Source organism: Pollachius pollachius (assembly GCF_949987615.1).
Source record: "Pollachius pollachius genome assembly, chromosome: 3".
Taxonomy (NCBI): Eukaryota; Metazoa; Chordata; class Actinopteri; order Gadiformes; family Gadidae; genus Pollachius; species Pollachius pollachius.
In genome coordinates this window covers 28,659,376-28,686,704 of record NC_136936.1, presented here as the reverse complement: position 1 = coordinate 28,686,704, position 27,329 = coordinate 28,659,376, and the positions used below count along the sequence as shown (strand labels likewise).

Sequence of the window (27,329 nt, the reverse complement as noted above, 5' to 3'; positions counted from 1 at the left end):
ACGAGGCATCTGAGTTCGACGCCTACCCCATGCCCAGGGTGGACGAGCTGATTGAGCGACTCGGACCAGCCAGGGCCGTGGACCCTGGACCTGACCAAGGGGTATTGGCAGGTGCCGTCGACCCGGACCGCCCGGGAGAAGACGGCGTTCGCGACCCCGGGGGGCCTGTATCAGTACACCGTCCTCCCCTTCGGCATCCATGGAGCCCCGGCCACGTTCCAGAGGATGATGGACCAGCTCCTACGGCCTCACCGGGCCTACGCCGCAGCCTACATCGACGATATTATCATCCACAGCGACAGCTAGGATGTCCACATCCGGCAGCTGCGGGCCGTGCTGGGGGAGCTACGAAAGGCGGGCCTCACCGCCAACCCGGCCAAATGCCGCCTCGCCCTGGAGGAGACGGCCTACCTGGGGTACCAGGTAGGACGGGGGAACGTCCGGCCGCAGGAGAGCAAGGTGGCCGCCATCCGGGACTGGCCCCGCCCCACCTCAACAGGTGAAGTCGTTTTTAGGGCTGGTAGGATACCAGGATACCAATAACCGGCTTTGCCACGCTGGCCAGCCCCCTCAATGACCTGACCCGGAAGGCCCTGCCCGATCGGATCAGGTGGTCCGAGGCAGCCGAGAAGGCCTTCGGGACACTCCGGGGAGCCTTATGCTCGGAGCCGGTGCTCATAACCCCTGACTTTACTCTACCCCTCATTGTGCACACAGATGCTTCGGAAGTAGGGCTGGGGGGAGTGCTGTCCCATATCCGGGCCGGAGAGGAGCACCCAATCACCTACATCAGCCGAAAACCCCTGCCCAATGAGAGGAATTACTCCACAGTAGAGAAAGAGGCCCTGGCCATCAAGTGGACCTTGGGTATGCTCCGGTACTACCTCGTAGGTCGGGAGTTTACCCTGGTCACCGACCATGCTCCACTGAAGTGGATGGCCAGCGCCAAGGACACCAATGCCCGGGTGTCGAGGTGGTTCCTGGCCCTCCAGGACTTCCACTTCAAGGTGGACCACCGACCGGGCAAGGAGCACGCCAACGCCGATGCCCTGTCACGTCGGGATGCATGCCTGCGTTGGAACCCAGTCAACCAGAGGCTTCATCAAGCGGTGAAGGAGTGTGGCAACCCGCTCCCCACCAGGAGGGTCCGGGGGCTAGTGGTGGAGGGCGTGTACCGCCGCCATCCACTAGCCAGCGGCAGAGAGCAACACACCCCTCACCCTCATCAGCCAGATGGGGGACACCTGGCCGGAGGGAGGACACGTGCGGGCAGACCTCTCAAAAGGCAGCGGAGGACTCAATCCGGGGAAGAGGGAGTAAGATCGACAAGAAGGCGACCACGGAGGCCCCAGAGACTACGAGGCTCACGGAGACCCTAGCTCAGCATTATCATTCTTGCCTTGATCTAACTTCTGTGAATAAACGCAGACTACGGCTTAAACCTGAATCCAGAGCGTGGTACTTGCTGTGAGACCAGACATTTAGGAACCGGGTTGCCACAATATATATATTTATTTATTACACAGGTCTTCTCAATGCCGTGGAACGCTCTGTTCGCTTGCATGGGCTCTTCACAACTTCCGGCGGTGAATTATATTTGATAATTCACCGTTTCTAAGTATAATTGAACAAAAATGGACTTTTTGCCTCTAATGACGTCTTTGGTAACACTCCGCAGGTAGTCCGGTAACTTGTCAACCCCAGTGTTTTCGGTTGCTAAGCGACGTCAACGTCTTTGGCGAATTATTTCTCTGCTGATCAACACTTCTTTATGCTTGTAACAAATAAATGGTGAAAATACACCATGTGAAGTTATTTTTTCGTTTTGGAAAGTAGCTGTGTAATGTTTGTATGTATATTATTGTTCTCCTAAAGTTCACGGCCTCCAGTCAGGCCTCCTCCTCATTGTGGAGAACACGCCCACCACTACTGTGTCATCCAGTTGATGAAGAGATGGTGAGAGGGGATTCTGTTCATTGAACGTTCACGAAACAACCAGTATGGATCACTAATCTGAACCAGCGTGACCCTCCCAGACGGTGAAGAGGTTGAACAAGACGGTGAAGACAGCATGTGCTGCACCAGGATGGACTCGATGGATGGCTGGAGCCTCCATATGGAGAGTACTGTAAGTACTGGAGGTACTGTGAGTACATAAGTACTGTGAGTACTGGAGGTAATGTGTGCCGAAGTGTCAAATGTCACGTTGAGAAGTAACAGGGAGATCTAAACATTTCAACCCTCTGCAGAATCATTAACTTCCAGATACATCTCAAGAAAAACCTCTCTTTTAACAAAATAGGCCACATATTGCTCATATTGTCAAATGCAAAGTCAATCAGGAGGACCTTCTGAGCCCAGCCTGTATCTACCATCTAGAAGACCTCAGGTGCATGAATACCTTTCAGGGATTTCCCCTTTGCACTTGAAGTTATCACATTGTATGTATGTATCTTATGCAAACAGACCGTATAGGTCCATACAGATCTTCTTCATTCATGATTTGGACTGCACAGAAAACAAAACCTAGGTAGCGTAGTAGCATAGCATAGCATAGTGCTACCAGTCCTACCTGTAGCCTAGTAGCATAGCATAACATAGCGCATCCAGCAGCAGCAGCCACCCAGCCACACCCTGCCAAATGAGGATGATCCGCGGCTTACAATAGCAAATAATTAAATTGCTAACCTTAAGGAGGACATCAGACGGCTCTCTGACGAGCTGCTCAACTAAGAATCCCTGTTGGCCAGCTTTATGGATTTAGCCGCCGACCAGAACAAGCAGATTGCATCTTTAAGCGCAGCTTTCCAGGACACTGTTGTCTTGGACCCCCCCACCTCCACCTGTCATCGGCCTTCCTCCTGCTCGACTCCCAACCGTCAGCCCTCATGAGCCGAAGTGGTGATCCAAAGGCACAAGAGTGGCCCGGACGGGGCCTCACCTCCTCCCCTGGGCCTATCCAACCAGTATGCAGCTCTGTCTGGTGACAGTCCTAGTCCACCAGCTGATGCTCCTGCTGTTCCAGCTCGCTCCAAAGTGGACCCATCCCCCGAATCACACACTGGGACCTCTGTCTCCCGCCAGAGGATCCTTAGGGAGGACGCTCTGGAGGTCTTCCTCGCCCTGAGACATTGAGTCCCTCTCCCCGTGCTGACATCGCTGCCCCGCGTCCACTCTCTCCTGTTGTGCCCTGCAGCGTGGACACCGAGATTCCACTCTCTGGCTCCGAGATTCCACGGCTGTCAGCCCCCGGCCCCTTTTCCTTCCGACCACATTAATAGTTGGAGACTCCATTATAAGGAACACACGCTTTTTCAATGCTGCCACTCACTGTTTCCCCGGAGCCACGGTCCCCGTCATCACTGTTACATAAATTAAGCACATAAGCTGCATTACCCCCACATAGCCACAGGGGAGCAGGATCGAACACATAAGCTGTAATTACTATACATAGCCACAAGGGGAGCAGGACCCAACATGCAAGCTGCAATAACTACTCCAGCTCCAGATGGAAGCACCTTTAGACAGGTGAGGAAGCCGGATCCAATACGTCACATAGGCCACGCCTACTTGATATAAACGGAGCGTGAGTCAGATTAGAGGTCAGAAACATATGGCAGCCCCGTTGGTAGCCCCGTGGCTAGAAGATAGGTCTGCGGTATGTCGCTCCACGCGTGTTAAATACAATTCCCCTCCTTTTGCTTCATAGTTACCATACCAAAATACTTTAACAAATAAAGTGAGTTAAAAGTGATCCGGATTGAACTACTTTCTTCGAGAACACGACATCACCAGCAAACTTCCAGGGCTACTGCGCTCCCTCCCGTCCTAAGTTAGACGTGTGATTGTCCATGTCGGAACATGCGACACCGCTCGTAAGCAGTCTGAGCTCATCAAAAAAGATTTTAACAATCTCTTTCATTTTTTAAGTTCCTGTGGTAAGAGTGTCTACATTTCTGGGTCCATCACCTCTCTAGGTCGTGGAGTGGGGCGTTTTAGCAGACTTCTCAGCCTCCACACCTGGCTTCAGTCTACCTGCACAGCTCAAAGATTTGGTTTCATTAACTATTTCGATCTGTTTTGGGACCGTTCAGATTTATTCAGGCCAGACGGTATTCACCCTAACTGGCGGAGTAACCAAATACTAGTGGCTAACCTACAGCACACTCAATCAATACGGTTCAATCAACCACACATGCATGACTGTTTACCCCCTTCTCCCCAAAACATCCATCTTCACCTCTGCCAACTCAGATCACTGTTCCCCCCGTCAGTTCCCCCTGCCGGCCACATCCGTCAATGACACTAGCACCGGAAAGTCTCCCTATACAAACCATCATCACAATAACCTACACCATGCAATCTGCCTGCCTCTGCCCCGTAGCCAAAGCACCCCTCCCTTTCCAAATGCAACCAAAACTCAAATTTGCTCTGTTTAACACCCGATCCCTAAACAGCAAGGGCCTCATACTCAATGAATTCATAACTGACAATAATCTGGACTTTCTCTGCATAACTGAAACATGGCAAAAACCACATGAATATTTTTCCCTAAATCAGACCACACCCCTGGATATGCATATATCAATAAGCCACGCCTCCACGGTCGTGGTGGTGGAATAGCCACATTTTTCAGACAAAGCATCACTACAAGTACAATAACCATCCCGGGCCCCCCCTTATTTGAACACATTGTTTTTAAACTGTCTGGACCCAAACCCCTGGTTTCTGCAGTCATTTATCGCCCCCCCAAACCCAACTCAGCCTTCCTTTCTGACCTGTCTGACTTCTTGACTCAACTCTGTGCAATCGCAACATCCATTCTGCTACTCGGTGACTTCAACATACGACTCATGTCGACTCATCCGTCAACCTCTACAGAACTCCTGGACATCTTAAACATCTTCAACTTCACCCAACATGTAGATTTTCCAACCCATAAAAAAGGACACACACTGGACCTTGTCTGCACCACAGGCATCACCATCAGCAATCTGTCCAGCTCCAACCTCACCATCTCCGACCACCTGGCTATCACCATGGACATTCTCACTCCCACACCACAAGTCAAGCAAAAACGCTCTATAACTTTCCAAATCTCAAATCAATCCAACCCACATCTCTCTCCTCCCTCTTGGCCGATACCATCCGACCTTCCTCCTGCTCCACTCCCAACCCTCATGAGCCGAAGTGGTGATCCAAAGGCACAAGAGTGGCCCAATAGAACCGGTCTCCCTATCCACAAAGATGCCTACAAACAACACCAACAGCTCTACAAAGACGCCCTCAACAGCGCATGCTCCACCTACTACTCCTCCATCATACAATCAGGCAGCAATAATCCCAAGACTCTTTTTTCCTCCATAAACAAACTTCTTAAACCTCTGGACACCATCTCCAACTCCTTCACTGTCAGTAAATGCATCTCATTACTCTCACACATCCAAAGAGCAATAGACAATATACACAGCCAACTGACCAACGCCTCCACCTCCACTGTATCTTCTCTGGAACCTCCACCACCCCCTCCGGCCATTCACCCACTCTCCTCATTCACTGAATTCACCCCAGTAGACCTACAGTGGGGCAAAAAAGTATTTAGTCAGCCACCAATTGTGCAAGTTCTCCCACTTAAAAAGACGAGAGAGGCCTGTAATTTTATCTTAGGTAAAACTCAGCTATGAGAGACAAAATGAAAAAAAAAATCCAGAAAATCACATTGTCTGATTTTTTAAGAATTTATTTGCAAATTATGGTGGAAAATAAGTATTTGGTCACCTACAAACCAGCAAGATTTCTGACTGTCACAGACCTGTAACTTCTTCTTTAAGAGGCTCCTCTGTCCTCCACTCGTTACCTGTATTAATGGCACCAGTTTGAACTCCTTACCAGTATAAAAGACACCTGTCCACAACCTCAAACAGTCACACTCCAAACTCCACTATGGCCAAGACCAAAGAGCTGTCAAAGGACACCAGAAACACAATTGTACACACGCACCAGGCTGGGAAGTCTGAATCTGCAATAGGTAAGCAGCTTGGTGTGAAGAAATCAACTGTGGGAGCAATTATTAGGAAATGGAATACATACAAGACCACTGATAATCTCCCTCGATCTGGGGCTCCACGCAAGATCTCACCCTGTGGGGTCAAAATGATCACAAGAACGGTGAACAAAAATCCCACAACCACACGGGGGGACCTAGTGAATGACCTCCAGAGAGCTGGGACCAAAGTAACAAAGGCTACCATCACTAACACACTACGCCGCCAGGGACTCAAATCCTGCAGTGCCAGACGTGTCCCCCTGCTAAAGCCAGTGCATGTCCGGGCCCGTTTGAAGTTTGCTAGAGAGCATTTGGATGATCCAGAACAGGATTGGGAGAATGTCATATGGTCAGATGAAACCAAAATATAACTTTTTGGTAAAAACTCAACTCGTCGTGTTTGGAGGAGAAAGAATGCTGAGTTGCATCCAAAGAACACCATACCTACAGTGAAGCATGGGGCTGTTTTTCTTCCAAGGGACCAGGACGTCTGATCCGTGTGACGGAAAGAATGAATGGGGCCATGTATCTTGAGATTTTGAGTGAAAACCTCCTTCCATCAGCAAGGGCACTGAAGATGAAACGTGGCTGGGTCTTTCAGCATGAAAATGACCCCAAACACACCGCCCGGGCAACGAAGGAGTGGCTTCGTAAGAAGCATTTCAAGGTCCTGGAGTGGCCTAGCCAGTCTCCAGATCTCAACCCCATAGAAAATCTTTGGAGGGGGTTGAAAGTCTGTGTTGCCCAGCGAAGGCCCAAAAACATCACTGCTCTAGAGGAGATCTGCATGGAGGAATGGGCCAAAATACCAGCAGCAGTGTGTGAAAACCTTGTAAAGACTTACAGAAAACGTTTGACCTCTGTCATTGCCAACAAAGGGCATGTAACAAAGTATTGAGATGACCTTTTGTTATTGACCAAATACTTATTTTCCACCATAATTTGCAAATAAATTCTTTAAAAATCAGACAATGTGATTTTCTAGATTTTTTTTTTTTCATTTTGTCTCTCATAGCTGAGGTATACCTATGATGAAAATTACAGGCCTCTCTTATCTTTTTAAGTGGGATAACTTGCACAATTGGTGGCTGTAAATTTGATCTATTATTATTATTATTATTATAACTGTAAGTACTGTAAGCACATAATAACTGTAACTGCTGTGTGTACTGGAGGTACTGTGAGTACTGGTGGTTCCTCCAGTTCCCGGGGTTTCCCCAGTCCCCCTGTGGTCTGCGAGGCGGTTCAGGTGTGTATTGGACCTCATGGAATAAGCTTGTATCGGAGGTTACAGAATGGAATCAGTCTGGTCCCCCTGGACAGTTCCCAGAGGGCCTAGCAGTGCTCTACTGACAGCCGATCAGGAACAGACGTATCCTCCTGATGTTGTACAGCATGGATCTATAGGAGCGGGGGTCACAGCCATTTTAGGAGCGCTGGTCGTCAATTGTCATACCCAGGTTTCTTCAATTCTTTAGGTACTGCAGCTCAGCTTCAATCCAGCCAGTTTAGCCAGCAATGTTTTTAGCAGTTTAATACATTTGAGCTGTAAGATTTTTCAGGAGGATTCATTCCACATACCTTTCAGTGGACAGCATTCACAACCATTTGCAGGAAATGCATTTCCTAGTTGATTTATTGGTGTTCTACTCCTCAGGTTGCTGGCCACACAACGGCAGTCAGCAGCAGTGTCATGACGACCATTGCCTAGTGACCACCCCTCCCTCCCAGATGGCCAGGAGGGAGTACCGTTTCTGCTGCTGCAGCAGAGATTTGTGTAACTTCAACTTCAGCCACAGTCCCACCCTGGAACGCTCGGCAGCAGGGCCCACCCCTGGTCAGAACAACCACGGCTATATCTCCTACTTTATCTTCACCATTAACTTTATCTTCATCAATATCTATATCTTCAACAATAACTATACCTCCATCTATATCTTCATCAATATCTGTATCTTCATCAATATCTTATCAATATCTAAATCCTCATCAATAACTATCTTCATCAATAACTATATCAGCTATATCTTCACCAATATCTTTATCTGCATCAATAACTATATCTTCAACAATGACTATATCTTCATCAATATCTATATCTTCATCAATATCTTATCTCAATAAATAAATCCTCATCAATAACTGTATCTTCATCAATAATTTTATCTCCTTCTATATCTTCATCAATACCAATATCTTCATCAATAACTTATCATCAATATCTATATCTTCATCAATATCTTAACCAATATCTTATCAATATCTTATCAAAATTAATATCTTTATGAATAACTTATCGTCATCAATATCAATATCTTCATCTATATATTATCATCAATATGTAATTATCAATATATTATCAATAATCAACTATTATCTTCATCAATATCTTATCAATATCTTCACCAATATCTTATCAATGTCTTCATTAATATCTTACAACCCCAATTTCAATGAAGTTGGGACGTTGTGTAAAACATAAATAAATACAGAATACAATGATTTGCAAATCCTTTTCAACCTATATTCAATTGAATACACTACAAAGACAAGATATTTAATGTTCAAACTGATAAACTATTGTTTTTTTGCAAATATTCACTCACTTGGAATTTGATGCCTGCAACACGTTCCAAAAAAGCTGGGACAGGGGCATGTTTACCACTGGGTTACATCACCTTTCCTTTTAACATCACTCAATAGGCGTTTGGAACTGGGGACGCTAATTGTTGAAGCTTTATAGGTGGAATTATTTCCCATTCTTGCTTGATGTACAACTTCAGTTACTCCACAGTCCGGGGTCTCTGTTGTCGTATTTTGCGCTTCATAATGACCAGACCTGTCTCCCATTTTCAATGGGAGACAGGTCTGGTCTGCAGGCAGGCCAGTCTACCATACACACTCTTTAACTATGAACCCACTCTGTTGTAACATGTGCAGAATGTGGCTTGGCATTGTCTTGCTGAAATAAGCAGGGACTTCCCTGAAAAGGACGTTGCTTGGATGGCAGCATATGTTGCTCCAAAACCTTTATGTACCTTTCACCATTAATGTGACTTCACATATGTGCAAGTTACCCATGCTATGGGCACTAACACACCCAAATACCATCACAGATGCTGGCTTTTGAACTGTGCGCTGTCAAAATCCGGATTGTCCTTTTCCTCTTTGGCCCGGAGGACACGACGTCCATAATAACTATGTTATCTGACAATGGTTTTCTTAAGTGTTCCTGAGCCCACGTGGTAATATCCTTTACACATTGATGTCGGTTTTTGATGCAGTGCCGCCTGAGGGATCGAAGGTCACTGGGATTCAATGTTGGTTTTCATCCCCTTGCCGCTTACGTGCAAAGATTTCTCCAGATTCTCTGAATCTTTTGATGATATTATGCAGTGTAGATGATGAAATCCCTAAATTCCTTGCAATTGTACGTTGTTTTTAAACTGTTGGGCTATTTGCTCACGCAGTTGTTCGCAAAGTGGTGAACCTCGCCCCATCCTTACTACTGAATGACTGAGCCTGCTTCTTCTTGTATACCCAATCATGACACTCACCTGTTTCCAATTAACCTGTTCAACTGGGGAATGTTCCAAACAGGTGTTTATTGAGCATTCATCAACTTTCCCAGTCTTTTGTTGCCCCTGCCCCAGCTTTTTTGGAACATGTTGCAGGCATCAAATTCAAAATGACTGAATATTTGCAAAGAAATAACCAAGTTTATCAGTTTGAACATTAAATATCTTGTCTTTGTAGTGTATTCAATTAAATATAGGTTGAAAAGGATTTGCAAATCATTGTATTATGTACTATATGTACTGTTTTTATTTACGTTTAACAACGTCCTAACTTCATTGGAATTCGGGTTTATTATAAATATCATCATCAATGTCTTCATTAATATCTCATTCATATCATAATAAATTAGCTGCTCGACCCATAGTGATGTCATGGTGATGTCATGGTGATGCCATGGTGATGTCATGATGATGCCATGATGATGTCACCCTACAGCCCTCCATCCCCTGCCCCAAGAGGAGATGCTGGTCATTGCTGTGGTTACCGTCGCCCTAGCGCTGCTGCTGATGGGAGCCTTGTTGCTTGGATACTGCCTATTGAAAGGTACACACACACACACACACATTCAGTGTTGTGTTGACATTGAGAGGAAGGTGGAATGTAGAATCCAGACTCTTATCAGTTCTTAGAAAACCCAGAGACGCACACACAAACACACATTTTTGGCCGTTCTTTCGCAGTATTGCGGTGTGGTTGTCCCATCTGTATTACTCCTAGTGGCTGGTCTGGTGCGCTTCTGACCTTCTGACCACGTCAAGCTCTGCTGTGACGGGGTAAGACTCGGACCGGGACTGGACCCCAGAGACACCTCCTCCACACAGCACTAACCGCATTTAGCTTCTGCAGCGTTGTTCCAATAAATCATGGTTTAACCAATCAGAGCGTTTAGAGAGTTGATGTCTTCGACGCCACAGCCCTGTGTTGAGTCCTAAACACACACACTGATTTAAACGTCTGATTCAGCCCAAGTAAACAGAGTGGCCAGCTGAGATAATGCCTGTGTGTGTGTGTGTGTGTGTAGGTAACTACAAGCAGAGTGGGTTGAATCCAGGTGTGATGGAGGCAGCAATCTCACAGCCTGTTGACTTGGAAGACCTGAAGTTACTGGAGGTACACGCACATACACACACACCCATAGATGTACAAACACACACACAAACACATTTTTACTTCTTTATTTTTCTCTGCAATTCATAATTAATGTACATAAGGACATAAATGTTACAGATACAAAACATTGCTCAGGCATGATCCAGCAATGTGGGTCTGATGCCAGCTCAAACAGCAGATTATGGATACACACAACATCTTCTCCTCAAAATGTGGCGACTTCCAATAATGGAGGATATTGAGCAGTATTTGGCAAGTTGTTTTGCCCTTACTTTTATAAAGCCAACCATCCTGAGACCCCTAATGACAAGCATATACACGTGGCCCAGGCTGCCAAGGATAAGTACTAGATATTGACATTTGTAGCCAAGGCCAGATATTTGTTGTACTGTGGTGGCATTAATAATAACAACTTATCTAATTCTTTAACTAACTGAGAGATTGACAAAATTGAGAGGGGTCCGGAGAGAATTTGACAAAAAGACTTTATCGTTAAAAAGGCAACAACAAAGCCGAGTGGTTTGCAAAGCACTCCCGAATGAATCCCGTACAGCTCCTTATATCCCCCATCCTTTACTCAATACAAAGTTGGACTTTCATCAGATATTGATGTGCATAGAATGTTTTTCTGGGTCACACTGCGTGGATGTCAGTATACTCTCCTGTCTTCTGAATCCCAATGTGACCTTAGAACATATATTATCCTTATACAAACAGAGATGATGCACACGTGTGAATGTAAGCATTGTCCTCAGTGAGTACATCAAAATGGGAGTAGATTGGACCCTCTCACTGATGTGTCACATGGCCCATCAGATGGGAATGGACTGGACTCACTCACTGGTGCCACATAGCACATAACATCTAGGCTAAAGGTGATCAGCTGTTCTCCACCATTAAAGTATTTATATGATCTGTAGGCCTAATAATAATCATAGCTTACCATAAAATGTAAGGTTAATTTCCACCACAGTACAAGTGGGTGATATTTTACCAGCTTCGTTAAGTAAGCCTCCTCTAGACATGAATCAAAACAGCATCCTACTTCCAGAATGAACACATTTCCATTGTTCTCATCAATGATCATAATATAAGCCCTTGTGGCATTTAAATCAGAGAACACAGATATTTCTTCAAAGCACCTGGAAAACATTTGTTGTCTAAGAAAACAATTTAGATGCATTGAAACTGTTGGAGAAAATAAGGATGGTAAATTCTCTGATATAATGGCCACAATCCAATCATGCCTGAATATATAAAGACCTTTGTAAAAATGGCAGCCGTTTAATATGTGTGACATGGAATCGATTACTTGCTCTTGTCCATGAGGTATACTGTAGCGGCAGCCAAGAAGTACACAGAGTCAGGTTATAGTTAACCGCAGTTCTGCACCCCATACACCGCACGACTGCAGAACTTTATTGAAGACCAGTTTTTCATGAACACAGCACACCTAACAAACCAACATGACACTCACAATAACGGTGGCAACAACAATGCACACAACATGACAACAGAACAACACACAACTACACTCCAACAACGAACAACCCCAACCCATTAACCCCACTTAATTTAATAACTTCAAAAGGACCCAGAAGGGCCCCAAAACATCCAAACAACAGGTAACAGTGAAAACCCAGGATCCCCTGCGCGGAACCTGGACCAGCCGTCAACGCCAGTGGTCGCCGCACAGTTCCCACCCGAGGGGTCAGTCGTCCCCGACGACCACATCACCCGACACATAGTCCTTAAAGTGTTCAGGGGCCTGGCGCCACCAGTCAGGCCGCTGGATCCCCCCCAGGAGTGGCAACTGCAGGGCCAACGGCCCCGTCAGGGGAGCCGGCAGGGGCAGGGGAGCAGCCCGGAGAACCACGGGGAGTTCCACCTCCCTCCCCAGCAACAACTGGGGCGAGGGGGCGGTACGGCGAGAGTCTGTCCTGGTGCAGCACCACCAGGTGGTGCACCACCAGGAGGTGCACCACCAGGAGGTGGTGTACCACCTGCATCCGCAGGTGGTACACCACCTCAGACACTGTCAAGGATCTCCCCAGGCCCCTGCCAGTCACTCCGCAGTAAAGGGGAGCCCCCCCTCTTTCTGACTGGGCAGTACACCCACACCCTGTCCCTGGGTGTGAATGCTCGTCTCCAAACAGCGAGTGTCATAGCCCCTCTTCTGCCTCACCCCCAAGGAAGCCTGAGCCTGGCGTGTGTAGTCATGGAAAGGCGATCCCTCAGCCTGCGGAAATAGTCCATTGCCACACCCCCAGCACCTCAGGCTCGGAACACCAAGTCCACCGGTGTACGGATCTCCCACCCGAACATTTACATTAACGTTTAGGGCATTTAGCAGATGCTTTTATCCATAGTGATTTACAATAAGTACATTTGTCATAAGAAGTGAAACAATATATCACTGTCGGTACAGTAAAGATGTTCATAGAACCAAGTGCAAGTACTAACAATCGCTAGGCTAACCCATTCCCCGTGTACAGCCGTGATAGTAGCTATTGGAGATGCTACACAATTAAGTACTATGAATAAGTGCAATATAGATTAAGTGTGTACAATAAGTGCGTACAAGTGCCAGGACGTACAACATACAATGGCGGCCGGAAGGGACTAGATGGCTATGCAGAGTTGAGGTGAACTCTGAACAGGTGAGTTTTGAGTCTTTTGCGGAAGCTGGTGAGCGACTCTGCAATCTTGACATCGGCAGGGTTCGTTCCACCACTGAGGTCCCAGAACAGAGAAGAGTTGTGATTTTGCTGATCGACCTTTGCTTGCTCTTAGCGATGGCGATACCAGACGTCCGGCTGAGGTAGTTGAGTGGCGGGATCGAGCTGGGGTGTATGGCTTGACCAACGCTTGGAGGTAGGCAAGGGCAGTTCCATCGACCGCCTTGTATGCCAGTACCATTGTCTTGAATCTGATGCAAGCTACTACAGGGAGCCAGTGGAGGTCCCGGAAGAAGGGGGTCACATGGGAAAACTTAGGTAGGTTGAACACGAGGCGCGTTGCCAAGGTTTAATCGCAGATGCAGGGAGTCCAGCCAAGAGCGAGTCGCAGTAGTCAAGAGAGGTGATGGAGATGAGATGACCAATGCTGAGCTGCTTCCCTTGTGAGGAAGGGCCGGATCCTGCGGATGTAGTAAATTGCAAATCTGCAGGATCGGGCCACCGTGGTGATGTTTACGGTGCAGCATAACTGATTGTCCAGTACCACACCAAGGTTTCTGGCAGTTGGAGAAAGAGATAAAGAGATGATCTCAACAGTGACCAGTAAGTCCATGTGTGGGCAATCTTTCCCTGGCATTAGGAGGAGCTCAGTCTTGTTGAGGTTAAGCCTTAGGTGATAGGCAGTTGTCCAAGTGCTAACGTCTGCCAGACATTCAGATATGTGTGTTGCAATCAGGGCTTTGTCAGAGGAGGGGAAAGAGAAATAGCGTCGTCAGCGTAGCAGTGATAGGAAAAGCTGTGTGATGTAATTACAGATCCCAGAGAACTGGTATAGAGGGAGAACAGAAGAGGCCCCAGTACAGAGCCTTGAGGGACACCAGTGTCAAGCGTAAAAGGTTTGGACAAGGAGCCATTCCATGTTACCTGATAGGTGCGATTCGTCAAGTAGGATTTGAACCAGGAAAGGGCAGATTCAGCAATGCCAAGTTTGGCTAGAGTGGCAAGGAAGATCTGGTGGTTCACTGTGTCACTCCTCGACCTGGCTGCGGACAGGTCGAGGAGAATGAGAACCGATGAGAGGGACGAGGCTCTTGCAGCACGGAGGGACTCAGTCACCACGAGGATAGCCGTCTCAGTGGAGTGTGCCTTCTTGAAGCCTGACTGGTGAGGGTCAAGCAGGTTGTTAGATGAGAGATAGGAGGACAGTTGGTTAGCGATGGCATGTTCCAGTGTTTTAGAAAGAAATTAAAGAAGGGATACCGGTCTGTAGTTCTGGATATCGGTGGTGTCAAGGGTCGGTTTTTTGAAGAGAGGCTTTATTCTGGCAGTCTTGATAGACAATGGAACAATGCCTGAAGTGAGGGAGGAGTTGAACATGAGGGCAGCCGGCGTGCAGGGGCTGGACTCCTGCACTGCAGTCCGATAGGACCATAGGACCAGGCGCACCATCTTGTGCACCCCCAGCCGCCGGCAGACTTCCCAAAGACCTGGGACTCAAAGTTCCGCCCCTGGTCACTGTGGAGCTCGGCGGGGACCCCCAAACAGGCAAACATCTACTCCTCCAGCCTCTCCACGGTTGTGGCAGCGCTCTGGTCCGGCACTGCATACGCCTCAGGCCATTTGGTGAAGTAGTCCATGGCAACGAGGACGTAGCGGTTGCCGGAGTCAGTGACTGGAAATGGCCCCAGGACGTCGACCCCCACCCGCTCCATCGGTGCTCCCACCAGGTGCTGCTGGAGTGGGTCATGGGAGCGCTGGGCAAGGCCTTTCTGCGCCGTGCAGGTATCGCGCCAGTGGATGTGCAGCCCAACGTCCTGTCTACAGCCCGGCCAGTAGAACCCGCCTCCGCAGGCAGTGCAGGGTCTTGGCGTTCCCGTAGTGTCCCGCTCCCACCGAGCCGTGGACCATCTTCAGTACCTGCGGATGAAGCACACAGGGAACCAACATCTGTAGGATGTCGCCTTACCCCTAGGATCCTCCCACCTGCGGTAGACCATCCCGTTGCGGAGCTGGAAGCATCCCCACAGGGAGTGGTAGGCCTAAACCTCAGGCCCTCCCGCCGACATCTCCGGCCAGTCCCTCACCAACGCCAGGGTCTCGTCGGCCTGCTGCTGCTGCTCCAACTGGCGCGCCGTCAGCAGGAGCCACCCCTCCGCGTCACCGGTGGTCTGGATAGCCACCACCATCGGAGACTCGTGGGCCCGCTCCTCCTGCCGATACACTCCAGGGCTGCACAGGGCCGTCGGGAGAGTGCGTCGGCGTTGCTCTGGAGATGCCCCGCCCAACTGGATCTCAAAGTCATATTCCTAAAGAGCCTCCAGCCATCAAGCCACCTGGCCCTCAAGTATCTTAAAACAGAGGAGCCACGTTTGGGACGCATGGTCAGTGCGGACCAGGAAGCGCTTGCTATACAGGTATAGCTTTAAATGCTGCACGGCCAGGACCACAGCCAGCAGCTCCCGACGGGTCACGCAGTAATTGCCCTCAGCACGACTAAGCGTGCGGCTGTATGAGGCCTCTCCCCCTGGGAGAGGACCGCATCGACCCTCACGTTGCTGGCATCAGCGTCAACGATAAAAGGGCGACAAGCGTCGGGGTAGGCCAGGTCCGGGGCCTCGGTGGGGACTGCCTGGATTCAGGCGAAGGCCATGGCGCAGGCGTTGTCCCAGACATACGGTCAGCCCGCCTCGGTTAGGCGGTGAAGAGGGCTGTTGACTGTGGAATAGTCCTGGACGAACCGGCGGTAGTACACCGCCAGGCCCAGAAAACGCTGCACTTCGCTGGCATTGGTGGGGGTCGGCCAGTCCCGGACCGCTGCCGCCTTGGCAAGGTTAGTGGCTACGCCCTGCTCGTTCACTACGTGCTCCAAGAACAACGCTTACCTGGTCAGCAGGGAACATTTGGCAGGGTTCAGCCGCAACCCGGTCCGGGGGATGGCCGGCCGGGATGCCAGTGCCCCGCCGAAGTCGCGACCGTGCACCAACAAGTCATCTATGTACGCGACACAACGACTCCGGGGGATGTCTGCCAGCACCCTCTCCATCATCCGCTCGAACGTAGCTGGCGTGTTGCATAGCCCGAACGGCATAACTCGAAACTGCCACAGCCTCTGCCCGATGGTCAAAGTAGTCTTAGGTCTGACCTCGGGCACCAGCTCCACCTGCCAGTAATCGCTACGCAGGTCTAGGGAGTTGAACCAGCTAGACCCCCCGATGTAGTCAAGGGCGTTTTCGATCCGAGTGAGCGGGTACGAGTCTTTCCGAGTGACTTTGTTGAGACACCGGTATTCAACTCAGAACAACCAGCTTCCATCTTCAAACAGGCTCCAAACAATAGTATCTGATTTGATAGATGAAGACCAGACTGGCTTTGTCTTAGGTCGACAAACTCAGAATAATATCAGGAGAATACTACACATTATACATAAAATACCAAAAAAAAAAATACCAGCTGCATTGATCAGCCTAGATCCAGAAAAGGCTTTCGATAGGTTTAACTGGGGTTTTCTAAGTTTAACCTTAGAAAAGTTTGGATTTAATGAGAAAACAATTCAATGCATCAAATCATTCTATAACAAACCAACAGCTAGATTTAAAGTAAACAGCTCAGATTTCTTTGGAGTTTGAGTTTGAGTCCCTTCCCAATGTCTGTGACGCTGCTGATGTTTGATTGACAGCAGAGACACGCGGCTGATCCAGGTGGAACTGAGTAGCGCAGACCGTCTTCCAGTGCTGTTATGGTTACAATGATATTTTTATCCTTAATCATTATTTCATAAGGTGTAATGTGTGTGGTATAAACTCCAGACCACTGCAAGTCAACACCAGTCCAGTTGCAGAGATCGTTGAGATCAGGCCAGTCATATCTAACCCCAACATCGCCGGCATGAGTGTCCAGTTTGCCGTTCACTTTCTTAAGGAAGCCAGAAAGCTGGGTTCCGATTCTAGAGGCGAGGTGGACTTGGCGCTTCCCAAGGTCAAGAAAAAGGGAAGCACGGCCCATTTCGCTTACGGTGCTATCATCATTGTTAGGCATGTTTAATAAATGTGACAGCCTAGTGGCGATGTAAGTCCATTCAAAGTCTGGAACTCCTAAGCCTCCCTCACGTCTGCTGTGATGAATGACATCGCGGGTTGTATGACTGTTCAGACCGAGCCATCCTCTCACTGTCTGAACAGTTTTCTTGTGTTAGTCCTGCAAGATCTTTCTTTTTTTTTTTTGGTAGAGTATAGTCAAAGAGAGAGAAAGTTAGAGAGAAAGATATAAAGTGGGGAAATTAAAGGGGAACAGTGCCTTTTGGGGGACAATCCACATTACAATTAAACAATATTTTACATTTCTTCATTTTTTGACATGTACAATAACCATTTATCCCAGCCTTTAGAAAATGAGTCTTCCTTAGTTTTTAATCTATATGTGAGTCTCTCCATTGTTTGAATATCACCGATAATATTGAGCCATTGTCTGTAGTCAGGTGCAACAGACTGGAGCCAGTTCTTAGTGATGGCCTTTTTTGCTGCAGCAAAAATAATCTTAATCAAATATTGGTCTCCTTTGTGCACAGTTCCTTCCATATGTCCCAGGTATAGGACAAGACAAGTTCGGGGGATTTTGTATCCTAGTACCTCGCACAGCACGACATGGATATGAATTTGAATTTTACTGCAGCTCCAAAACACGTGTGTATGGTCCCTCCATCCATGTGACTGTGTAGTTGTCTGGTGTATTTTCCACATATCATACCACATGTTGTCCGGGATTTCTTCACTCAGTTTTTTTTCCCATTTAGCTTTGACATATAATGTTGAATCATTCTTAGCTTCCATCAAACAAGAATACAGAATTGACACAGCTCTGGGAATGACATCATTGTAAGATTGAACAATCACTTTTACCATAGGATGTGTCTCATCAGCATGTTTCTTAATTATATTTATATAGTAATCCCTCATTTGTAAGATTCTGAATAAGTCCTGATTTTTTAGGCCATAAGTATTTTTTAAATCTTGAAAGTTTCTCATTTCACCCTTTTCGATAACCTTGCACTTCACGGTTATACCCATCTCAGTCCACTGTTTGAATCTGGTATCAGAAATTCCCGGTGTGAATTCTTTATCAAAAGCTATCCGTTTTAATAGACCAAGTTCCCTTCCCAGCTTGAGTTGTTTGATAATGGAATACCATGTATTTAAGGTAAAAGTTGTTATTGGGTCTAATTCTTTCTCTTCTTTAGAGTGGGCGGGAATTTCACTTTGCCCTATGAGTGGTTGAATCAGGGGCCCAGATGTAGGTATTTCAATATCTTTCCAACGAGCTACATATTCAACTTTACACCAGTAAATTAGTGGACGCAATTGTGCTTCGTTAAAATATTCCCTGAAGTTAGGAAGTGCCAGCCCCCCCTTGTCTTTAGGCAGCTGTAGAGTGGTTTATCGAATTCTCGGTTCCCCCCCCCCCCCCCCCCCCCCCCCCCCCAAAAAATAAATCTAGATATTAGTCTATCCCAATTGTGAAACTGGATCTGTAGTATACAAACAGGCAAAGATAGAAACAAATATATATATGTGGAAAAATATTCATTTTCACTAAACTTATCCTGTCAGTGAGGCTCAGTGGATAAATTGACCAATTTTCAATATCATTCCGTATGTTGCCATCAATATGGTCATAGTTGTTTCGGAAAAGCTGTGACAAGTTTTTTTACTAATTACTAATTACTACTAATGCCTAAATATTTAATTGATTTAGCTTTCCAATTAAATTTTAATTATTTAAGTTCTTCATTTGGAGAACAGTAAAACATGAGAATTTGAGTTTTAGATACTTTTAATTCGTAACCTGAGTGTATGCCAAAATGTTGTATAATTTGCATAAGTTTCATAAAGGAGTTTACTGGATCTTTTAATATGATCAAAACAGCGTCCGCGAAAATACATAGTAAGGTTTTGGTCATTGATATCTATTCCTGTTATTACATCCTCTTGTCTAATCATTTGGGCTAATGGTTCTATATAGAGAGCAAACAAGGTAGGACTGAGACAGCAGCCCTGTCTGGTTCCTCTTTTCAAAGTAAATCTGTCCGACAGTGAGCTGTTTACTTTGAATTGTTTTCTCATTAAATCCAAATTTTTCTAAAGTTAAATATAGAAAATCCAAGTTAAACCTATCAAAAGCCTTTTCGGCATCTAGGCTGATCAATGCTTCTGGTATTTTATTTTTTTGTATTTTATGTATAATGTGAAGTATTCTCCTGATATTATTCTGAGTTTGTCGACCTAAGACAAAGCCAGTCTGGGCCTCATCTATAAAATCTGATACTATTGTTTGGAGCCTGTTTGAAATTATAGTGGTATAAAGTTTGTAATCTATATTAAGAATTGATATTGGTATTTTGGGAGTATTCTTTATTTTTTAGTGGCTCTTTAAATTAAAGGCTCTAAGTAATACTGGCGACAGTTCTTTTTCAAGTTTTTTTTTGGTTGGTATTTGGATCATGTAGTTTATTGACTGTAATCTCTGCCTGTTGCTTACATAATCTTCTTGCCAATAATTTGGCAGCTTTAGGCCCTAATTCATAGTAATTTTGTTTTAAATACCTAGCCTTTATCTCTATTTTCTGTTTTAGTATTCTATTAATTTGGTTTCTCACCTCTTTCATTTGTTGCTCTATTTTTTTGTCTGTTTTCCCTTTTATGTTTTTGTTTCAATTGTTTCAGGTCAGCTGACAGAGACTTGTACTGAGTTTCTTTTTTTTGATCTTTGATTTGTTTGACCACCTGTTTTTTATTTAATATCCCCACGTTCAATCTCCATATTGTGTCTTTTCGTTCTATTTTTCATTTTTAAATAGATTGGGCTATGGGCCGACAAATCGGCAACTCCAATTTGACATTCCTGTATTTTATCCCTGTCTTCCTTCTGCATAAAAAAATTGTCAATTCTTGAGTATACAAAGTGTGCTGCTGAATAATGACTGAAGTCTCTCTGTAGTGGATGTAGTTCACTCCATGCATCAAAAAAGCCCATTTCTTCCCATGTATTTTTCACTACCTTTGTGATAGGTTTCCTATTTCTCTTGCGACTAGTTGCGTCTAGGTCATAGTTGATTATCACATTGAGTTCTCCTCCACATATGCATACACCTTCTATTCTCTACAGCAATCAAATCAACTAGGGATTTAAAGAAGTGTTCATCACTTTCAGTGTTTATCACTTTTTCCTTTTACAGTAATATAACGTCCCTCTTTATCTTTTTTTACTTTTTGCTATTCAAATTTGGTGCATTAGGAATTAGAATTGCAACACCTCTTTTGCGGGTGTTAGAATGTGAGCAATAGAAAGTGTTTTTAAATCCAAATCTTTTCAACTTTTCATGTTCTGTTTGTGAAAGGTGGGTTTCTTGCAGAAAGTTAATCTTCGTCTTCTCTTTTTTAATTTTAGCTATAATTTTAGCTCTTTTGACTGGGTTTCCTAAGCCATTAACATTTAGAGACATACATTTAATACATTCTTGTTTGGTATTCATAGGCTGTTTTTGGTCTGTTAACATTGTTGTGTCTCCCCCTCAGGCTAACAGTGCAATAACCATAGGCACTTAACATCATATGAAACAAAAATATGACAAAAATAACGTAACATAACTATAAACAGAAAAAGCGACCTCCAAAAAGATATGTCAACAACCCTCATATATTGACCCCCCTTTAGTTTTCAGAGGAAATGCCTTCCACAAGAGAAGGGCCCCCAGGTAGTAGTAAGATGTAACCCTTAAGGGGTAGATCTGCCCATACTAGACTATGTTGTAGGCAGCTGTGCTTCAGTCCCTTAGAGCCAATAAGTCTGATATCTAAACCCCTTCAGGTCACATCGAATTTAACACTAAACTTTTTTCTTTTTTGACCTGTATTACACTTTAAGGATATGTTATTCGCATTTATACTTAGTCAGGTATTCATTTCGCGTTGTTGCCCTCGTGTTGGAATTCTTGCAGCCGTCCATTCGCCCGTGTGCCTGCCTGCGAGGTTCGGTCTCGTTCTCTCCCGACGCGTGCCCAAGGCTCCAGCCCACTCGACTGGGGCCTGTCACAGGCTGTAGCACCTCTGGTATCGGTGATGTCATCTACTTCATGTCCTTTTCTCCTGATGTCACCAACTGCTTCCTCCGCGCTGCTGTACGTCTTCATTCCACTAGCCCAGTGGATACGCATCTTGTTGAGGGGTGTCTGAAAGCGGATGCCTTCCCCCTTTAGAATCTTCTTCATGTTCACGTACGCTGTGCGTCCGAGCTTGACCGTTTTCTTTCCCCACGCCTCTTTCAAAACCATCTCCTTCACATTAAACTGCTGAAAGTTGAGTATATTAGACCTTGGTGGTTGTCCTATCTTTGGCTTCGGTGCCAGGGCTCAGTGGGCTCGTTGAATCCGGAGGTCTTTTTCGATTGAAAACTTGTGTTCTAACACTTTGTCAATGAACGCCACGACCGATTCGCTTCTCTGCTTCACATCTTCTGGAATGCCGTATATTCGCAGGTTGTTCCGCCTGGATCTCGATTCTAAGTCATCCAGCTTATCCATAATTATTTTCTGTTCCTTTAGCATGTCCTTCAGTGCACATTTTGCATCAGTACTCCACTGCTCGACTTCTTCAGTGCAAGTCAAAGCGGCGTCTATCTTATCAGTTTGCTCTTCTACGTCTGCTTTTTATCTTTCAAGTTTCTGGTTAATGTCCTCCTTAAACTCAGCCAGTTCGTTTTTCACTTGAGTGGTGATGTCAATTTTCAGCTCTTTTTCTGCATGGCTTGGATTTACTTGCTAATGCTATCCAAGCTAGCTTGCGGTGTAGCCATAGCTGTAGGTTCAGTTAGTTCAGTTCGTCTTCTTCCTCGTCAGAACGACTTATGTCTTTACCTTGACCGTATTTTTTTCTTTTTTCCTTTCTTTGATCCTCCGCTCATTGTCAACGACCATGTATATTTCTTTGTTATATTTCCGAGTTTTGCGGAATTTATTGACGCTGTGAGGTCTAAAAAAACAGAATCAATTTTTGAACTCTCATGTTTGAAATCATGTGTTTGCTTTTTGTTTGTTTTTTAACAAAACACATTTTCATTCATCCACACACACACACACACACACACACACACACACACACACACACACACACAGACGCACAAACAGCTTTCTTTCACTCTCTCCCCAGTGTATCGGGCGAGGGAGGTATGGCTCTGTGTTCAGGGCGGTGTTGAACCAGCGCACCGTGGCGGTCAAGGTGGTCTCCGGTCATCATCACTTCGCCACAGAGCGCTCTGTTTACCTGCTGCCGTTGCTACAGCAACACGAAAACATGGCTGCCTTCCTGGGTGCTGAGGAGAGGACCTCAGAGGGACGCACCGAGTACCTGCTGGTCATGGAGTACTACCCACTGGTACTACTAGTACTACTACACCTAGTACACACTCATTTACACTAGTACCTGCTAGTCATGGATTACTACCCCCTCTACGAGTGTGTGTGTGTGTGTGCGTGCTGTCTGGGGGCCTTCAGTGAGTGTTTGTGTGTGTGTGTGTGCAGGGCTGTCTGGGGGCCTTCAGTGAGTGTGTGTTTATGTGTGCAGGGCTGTCTTGGGGCCTTCCTGTCGCTCCACGCTCCAGACTGGCCGTCTTGCTGCAGGATGGTCCAGAGCGCCACCTGTGGCCTGGCCTTCCTCCACACAGAGCTGCACCAAGGAGGTAGACACACACACACACTCACTCAGTCACACAGGCAGACACTCACGCACATGCACACACACACAAATGCAGGCACACACACACACACCATATTCACACACACACACACACGCATAACTTGCTCGCACGAACGCACACTTGGGAACCTCAAGTACATAACTCATCAACAGGAAGTGTTTGAGGACAAACAGTACCACAGTTAGCTTTTTGTGTTTAGAGTGACGTTGTGGGGATGTTTGTTTAGAGCTGACGTTGTGGGGACGGTGTGTTTAGAGGTGTTGTTATGGGGATGGTGTGTTATAATTGTAACCGTGTTGACCATGTGTTCAGACTTGTACAAGCCGGCGGTGTGCCACAGGGACATCAACAGCAGGAACATCCTGGTCCGCGGAGACTTCAGCTGTGTCCTCAGTGACTTCGGCCTGTCCATGACCCTGACACACACCGGACTGCCCCCACAGGGGGTAGAGGAACACTGCGCCATCTCAGAGGTATGTGCGTGTGTGGATGGAGAATGTCCTTTTAAGATCAATATAAACACAGAAACTCCCCTTTCAGACAGAAATGGGCGTATTGTTGAATTTGAGGGGTCGAAGGGAACCCTGTTATTTCTTACAATTAGCTCTTACTATATTTAATATTTCATGTATTCATGTAAGAATATATTATATAATATATTGAGAAGTGCTACATTTCAATCCCCTGCAATTAACAGGCTAGATGTATTCCCTGATTTGATCCCAGAAGAGATTTTCTGATTGGTCTGAACTGTGCTGGGCGTGGTCTACGGCTCATTCCGAGGCAGTGAGGTCCAGACCGAGATTCTCACAGCGCAATTCCCTCAATAACCTCTGACCGATAGTTATGCCATTTCTAACTGATTGCACTCAAACAATAGCTCTGTTGTTTGAGTTGTTTTTAGCTAGTGCTTTTAATAAATGTGCATCTTAACATTAAGATCATAGAAAAAGTTTATTGCTCCTTTATTGGAGACTTAATGTTCCATGTCCTATGTCCTGTCCCAGGCCGGGACCTTGCGCTACATGGCCCCTGAGGTGCTGGAGGGGGCCGTCAACCTCAAGGACTGTGAGTCGGCTCTGAAGCAGGTGGACGTCTACGCCCTGGGCCTGGTGTACTGGGAGACCTTCAGGAGGTGTCCAGACCTCTACCCCACAGGTACTATACTGTACTGTACTATACTACACTATACTAAATAGCTGAAAATAACTTTCTTCGATGTAATGATCCAGTCAGGAAACAACTGAGAGAAAATTACAGGCAAGCACAGTTTACATTTGATAAAATATTAAGGTTCTACAAAAGGGAGTTTAGTAGAGGGCAGTCCTTGAGATTAGATTATTTACAAACCAACTATTTACAAACTATTTTGGAGGGAAATGAATAAATTAGGCCCAAGGAGAATACAGAAAATACCTATGGAGGTTTTCCTAAGTAATGATGTCCTGGAATGCAGGAAAGATTTTGTAATTGAAAAGTTGGAGACCGATTTTGCTGATTTATTTTCAGGAAGTAATATTCCATCTATTTTTGAAGATGCTTTTCTTGAAGATGCATGTAAATCAAAGGTCCATTTAGAGAGAAATATGGGCGGTGAGAACTATTCACCAAATTTATTTTTGAATTGTGATATTACCTTGGAAGAAGTGAAAGCTGCTATAAATAAGTCTAAGCTGAAAAAAGCAGTAGGTGTGGAAGATATCCCAAATTAAGTGTTAAAGTCACCTCCTCTTTTAAACATGCTTTTCTGTTTGTTTAGGTTTTGTTTTAAACACAGTATTGTTCCTTTCGTGTGGTATAAGTCTATTATCAAACCTATCCAAAAGTCATCTAAGAATGACCGTAGGATACCACTTAATTACAGGGGAATCAGCCTTCTTAGCACAGTGTATAAATTGTATTGTAGTATTTTGAATGCTAGGCTGACCGAGTATCTGGAAACAGAGGAATATTTAGTTGATGAACAGAATGGGTTCAGAAGGAATCAAGCCTGCATTGATCATATTCATACAATTTCAACAATTGTCAGGGCAAGAATTGCAGAAAATAAATCTACTTTTGTATGTTTTGTGGATTTCCAAAAGGCTTTTGATTGGGTAAATAGAGATCTGCTTGCCTTAAAACTTTTAAAAGCAGGTGTGGATGGTAAATTCTATCAAGCACTGAAGTTATTTTACAGTATAGTTCCTCAGTTGCATGTGTTCAGGTAAATGATTTTCAAACTAACTGGTTTAAAACCCCCTTTGGTGGTAAACAGGGTGATGTCCTGTCCCCTAGTTTGTTTTCTCTTTATATAAATGACCTGGCTTTTGAAATCAAGAATGCTAATTTAGGTATACATTCTAATGATGTAACTGTGGTACTTTGTTGTACGCGGATGATATTGTTCTGCTGGCTGAATCGGAGGATGATTTACAGAATATGTTAAACTTAGTACAGACCAGGTGTTGCAGATGGAGGCTGTCCATAAATCAGAGTAAAACACAGATAATTCATTTCAGAGAAAAAGGTGTCCCAAGAAGTTAGAAAATCTTAACTTTTTCTGATATGCCATTAGAAAATACATCTGTTTATAAATATTTAGGATTTCCACTCGATGAATTTATGAATTATGAAAATGGAATTAAACTCCTGGCTGATTCAGCTGGTAGAGCTTTGGGTTCCGTTGTTAACAAGTTTAAAATATGTAAAGACCTTGGTTATTCTACTTACTCTCAATTGTATGATGCATGTGTTTCTCCCATTGTGAATTATGCTGCTGGGGTATGGGGATTTAAAGAAAGAAGGATCTCAGATGCAGTACAAAACAGAGCTATACGTTGTTTTCTGGGTATTCATAAATATGTTCCCTCTTTGGCTGCTCAGGGTGACATGGGTTGGATTCCTGGTACAATAAGGAGAAAGTGTGATATGATTAGACTGTGGAATCATTTTATTAATATGTCAGATGACAGGATCAATAAGAACATTTTCCTTTGGAGTAAAGTCCAGAATTCTCCATGGGCTGCAGAGATTCATGCTGTCTTTGAAGAAGCCGAATTTCAGTATTTCTATAGAAATAATTTATCATGCAGCATAAACAAAATTGGAAAAAAGTTACTTGTCGGGTTGGTTTTGGTTTTTGGTCTGTCTAGGTTGTTTTATAATGGTGTCTTGTAAGCCCTTGTGGGCTGGGCATGCTAATGCATGACACAATAATAAAAATTCAAATTCAAATTCAAAAAAAAATACTATACTATACTGAGACCTTCAGGAGGTGTCCGGACCTCTACCCCACAGGTACTCTTCTGTACTGTACTATACTAGAGACATCAGGAGGTGTCCGGACCTGTCCTCTACCCTACAGTTACTAATACTTTGCTATACTGTACTGTACTATACTATACTATACTATACTATACTGTATTATGCTGTACCAGAGATGTGGACTCGAGTCACATGACTTGGACTCGAGTCAGACTCGAGTCATGATTTTGATGACTTCAGACTCGACTTGACAAAATTACGCATGACTTGCGACTCGACTTAGACTTGACTGCTATTGACTTGAGACTTGACTCTGACTTTGCCTCTTTGACTTGTAATGACTCGACATGTCTTGAGTCAAAAACATTTATTGTTTTAGATATCTAACCTATTTCCCGCCTAGAGGGCTAGACACCCAAGACGCATTCACTTCTGTGAAGATGAACAAAAAACAGCGAGCGAAGACAAATCTACACTTCAATAATATCAAAACAAAATTTCGATATCGTTTATACTTCATTCAGAATAACAGTTTTAGTTTCATATCAGCTGCGTTTTGAGTTGGTCCCATTTAAGCCGTCTGGCCAGCCTCTGACACTTAAGACATCGTAACTAAATCATTGTTCAACCATTTACCTTCGTTCAAAAAATATAACAAATCTACACACTCGTATCTTCAATAATATCTAAACTGAATTTTGATATCATTTATGCTTTCTTCCGAATCACAGTTAAAGTTTCATATTGGCTTCGTTTCACTTGGTCTCATTGATTTACGTTGACGCTGGAGGTGAGGACGTTCAGCAATGTTGCCAGATTGGGCGTTTTTTACCGACCTATTGGCCTACGTTTTGAGGACGTTCAGGCAGTGTTGCCAGATTGGGCGGTTTTCCTACCCTACTGGGCTACTTTTAAAAACATACGAT

General features: G+C 45.3%; 1 protein-coding gene across 3 annotated transcripts in view; it reads left to right on the top strand.

Moving 5' to 3' along the window:
• LOC307072967 (bone morphogenetic protein receptor type-2-like) overlaps positions 1–27,329 on the top strand; it is a 70,870-nt gene that overhangs the window by 9,309 nt on the left and 34,232 nt on the right. For 2 of the 3 annotated variants that reach the window (XM_079732573.1, XM_079732572.1), the window contains exons 3-9: positions 7,704–7,883; positions 10,061–10,168; positions 10,647–10,735; positions 22,611–22,835; positions 23,025–23,139; positions 23,470–23,630; positions 24,165–24,315. In XM_079732573.1, the coding sequence (XP_079588699.1) occupies positions 7,704–7,883; positions 10,061–10,168; positions 10,647–10,735; positions 22,611–22,835; positions 23,025–23,139; positions 23,470–23,630; positions 24,165–24,315 (1,029 nt within the window). Of the gene's footprint in view, positions 1–7,703; positions 7,884–10,060; positions 10,169–10,305; positions 10,399–10,646; positions 10,736–22,610; positions 22,836–23,024; positions 23,140–23,469; positions 23,631–24,164; positions 24,316–27,329 lie in introns of those variants that run through there. The other variant, XM_079732574.1, reaches the window with a different exon arrangement.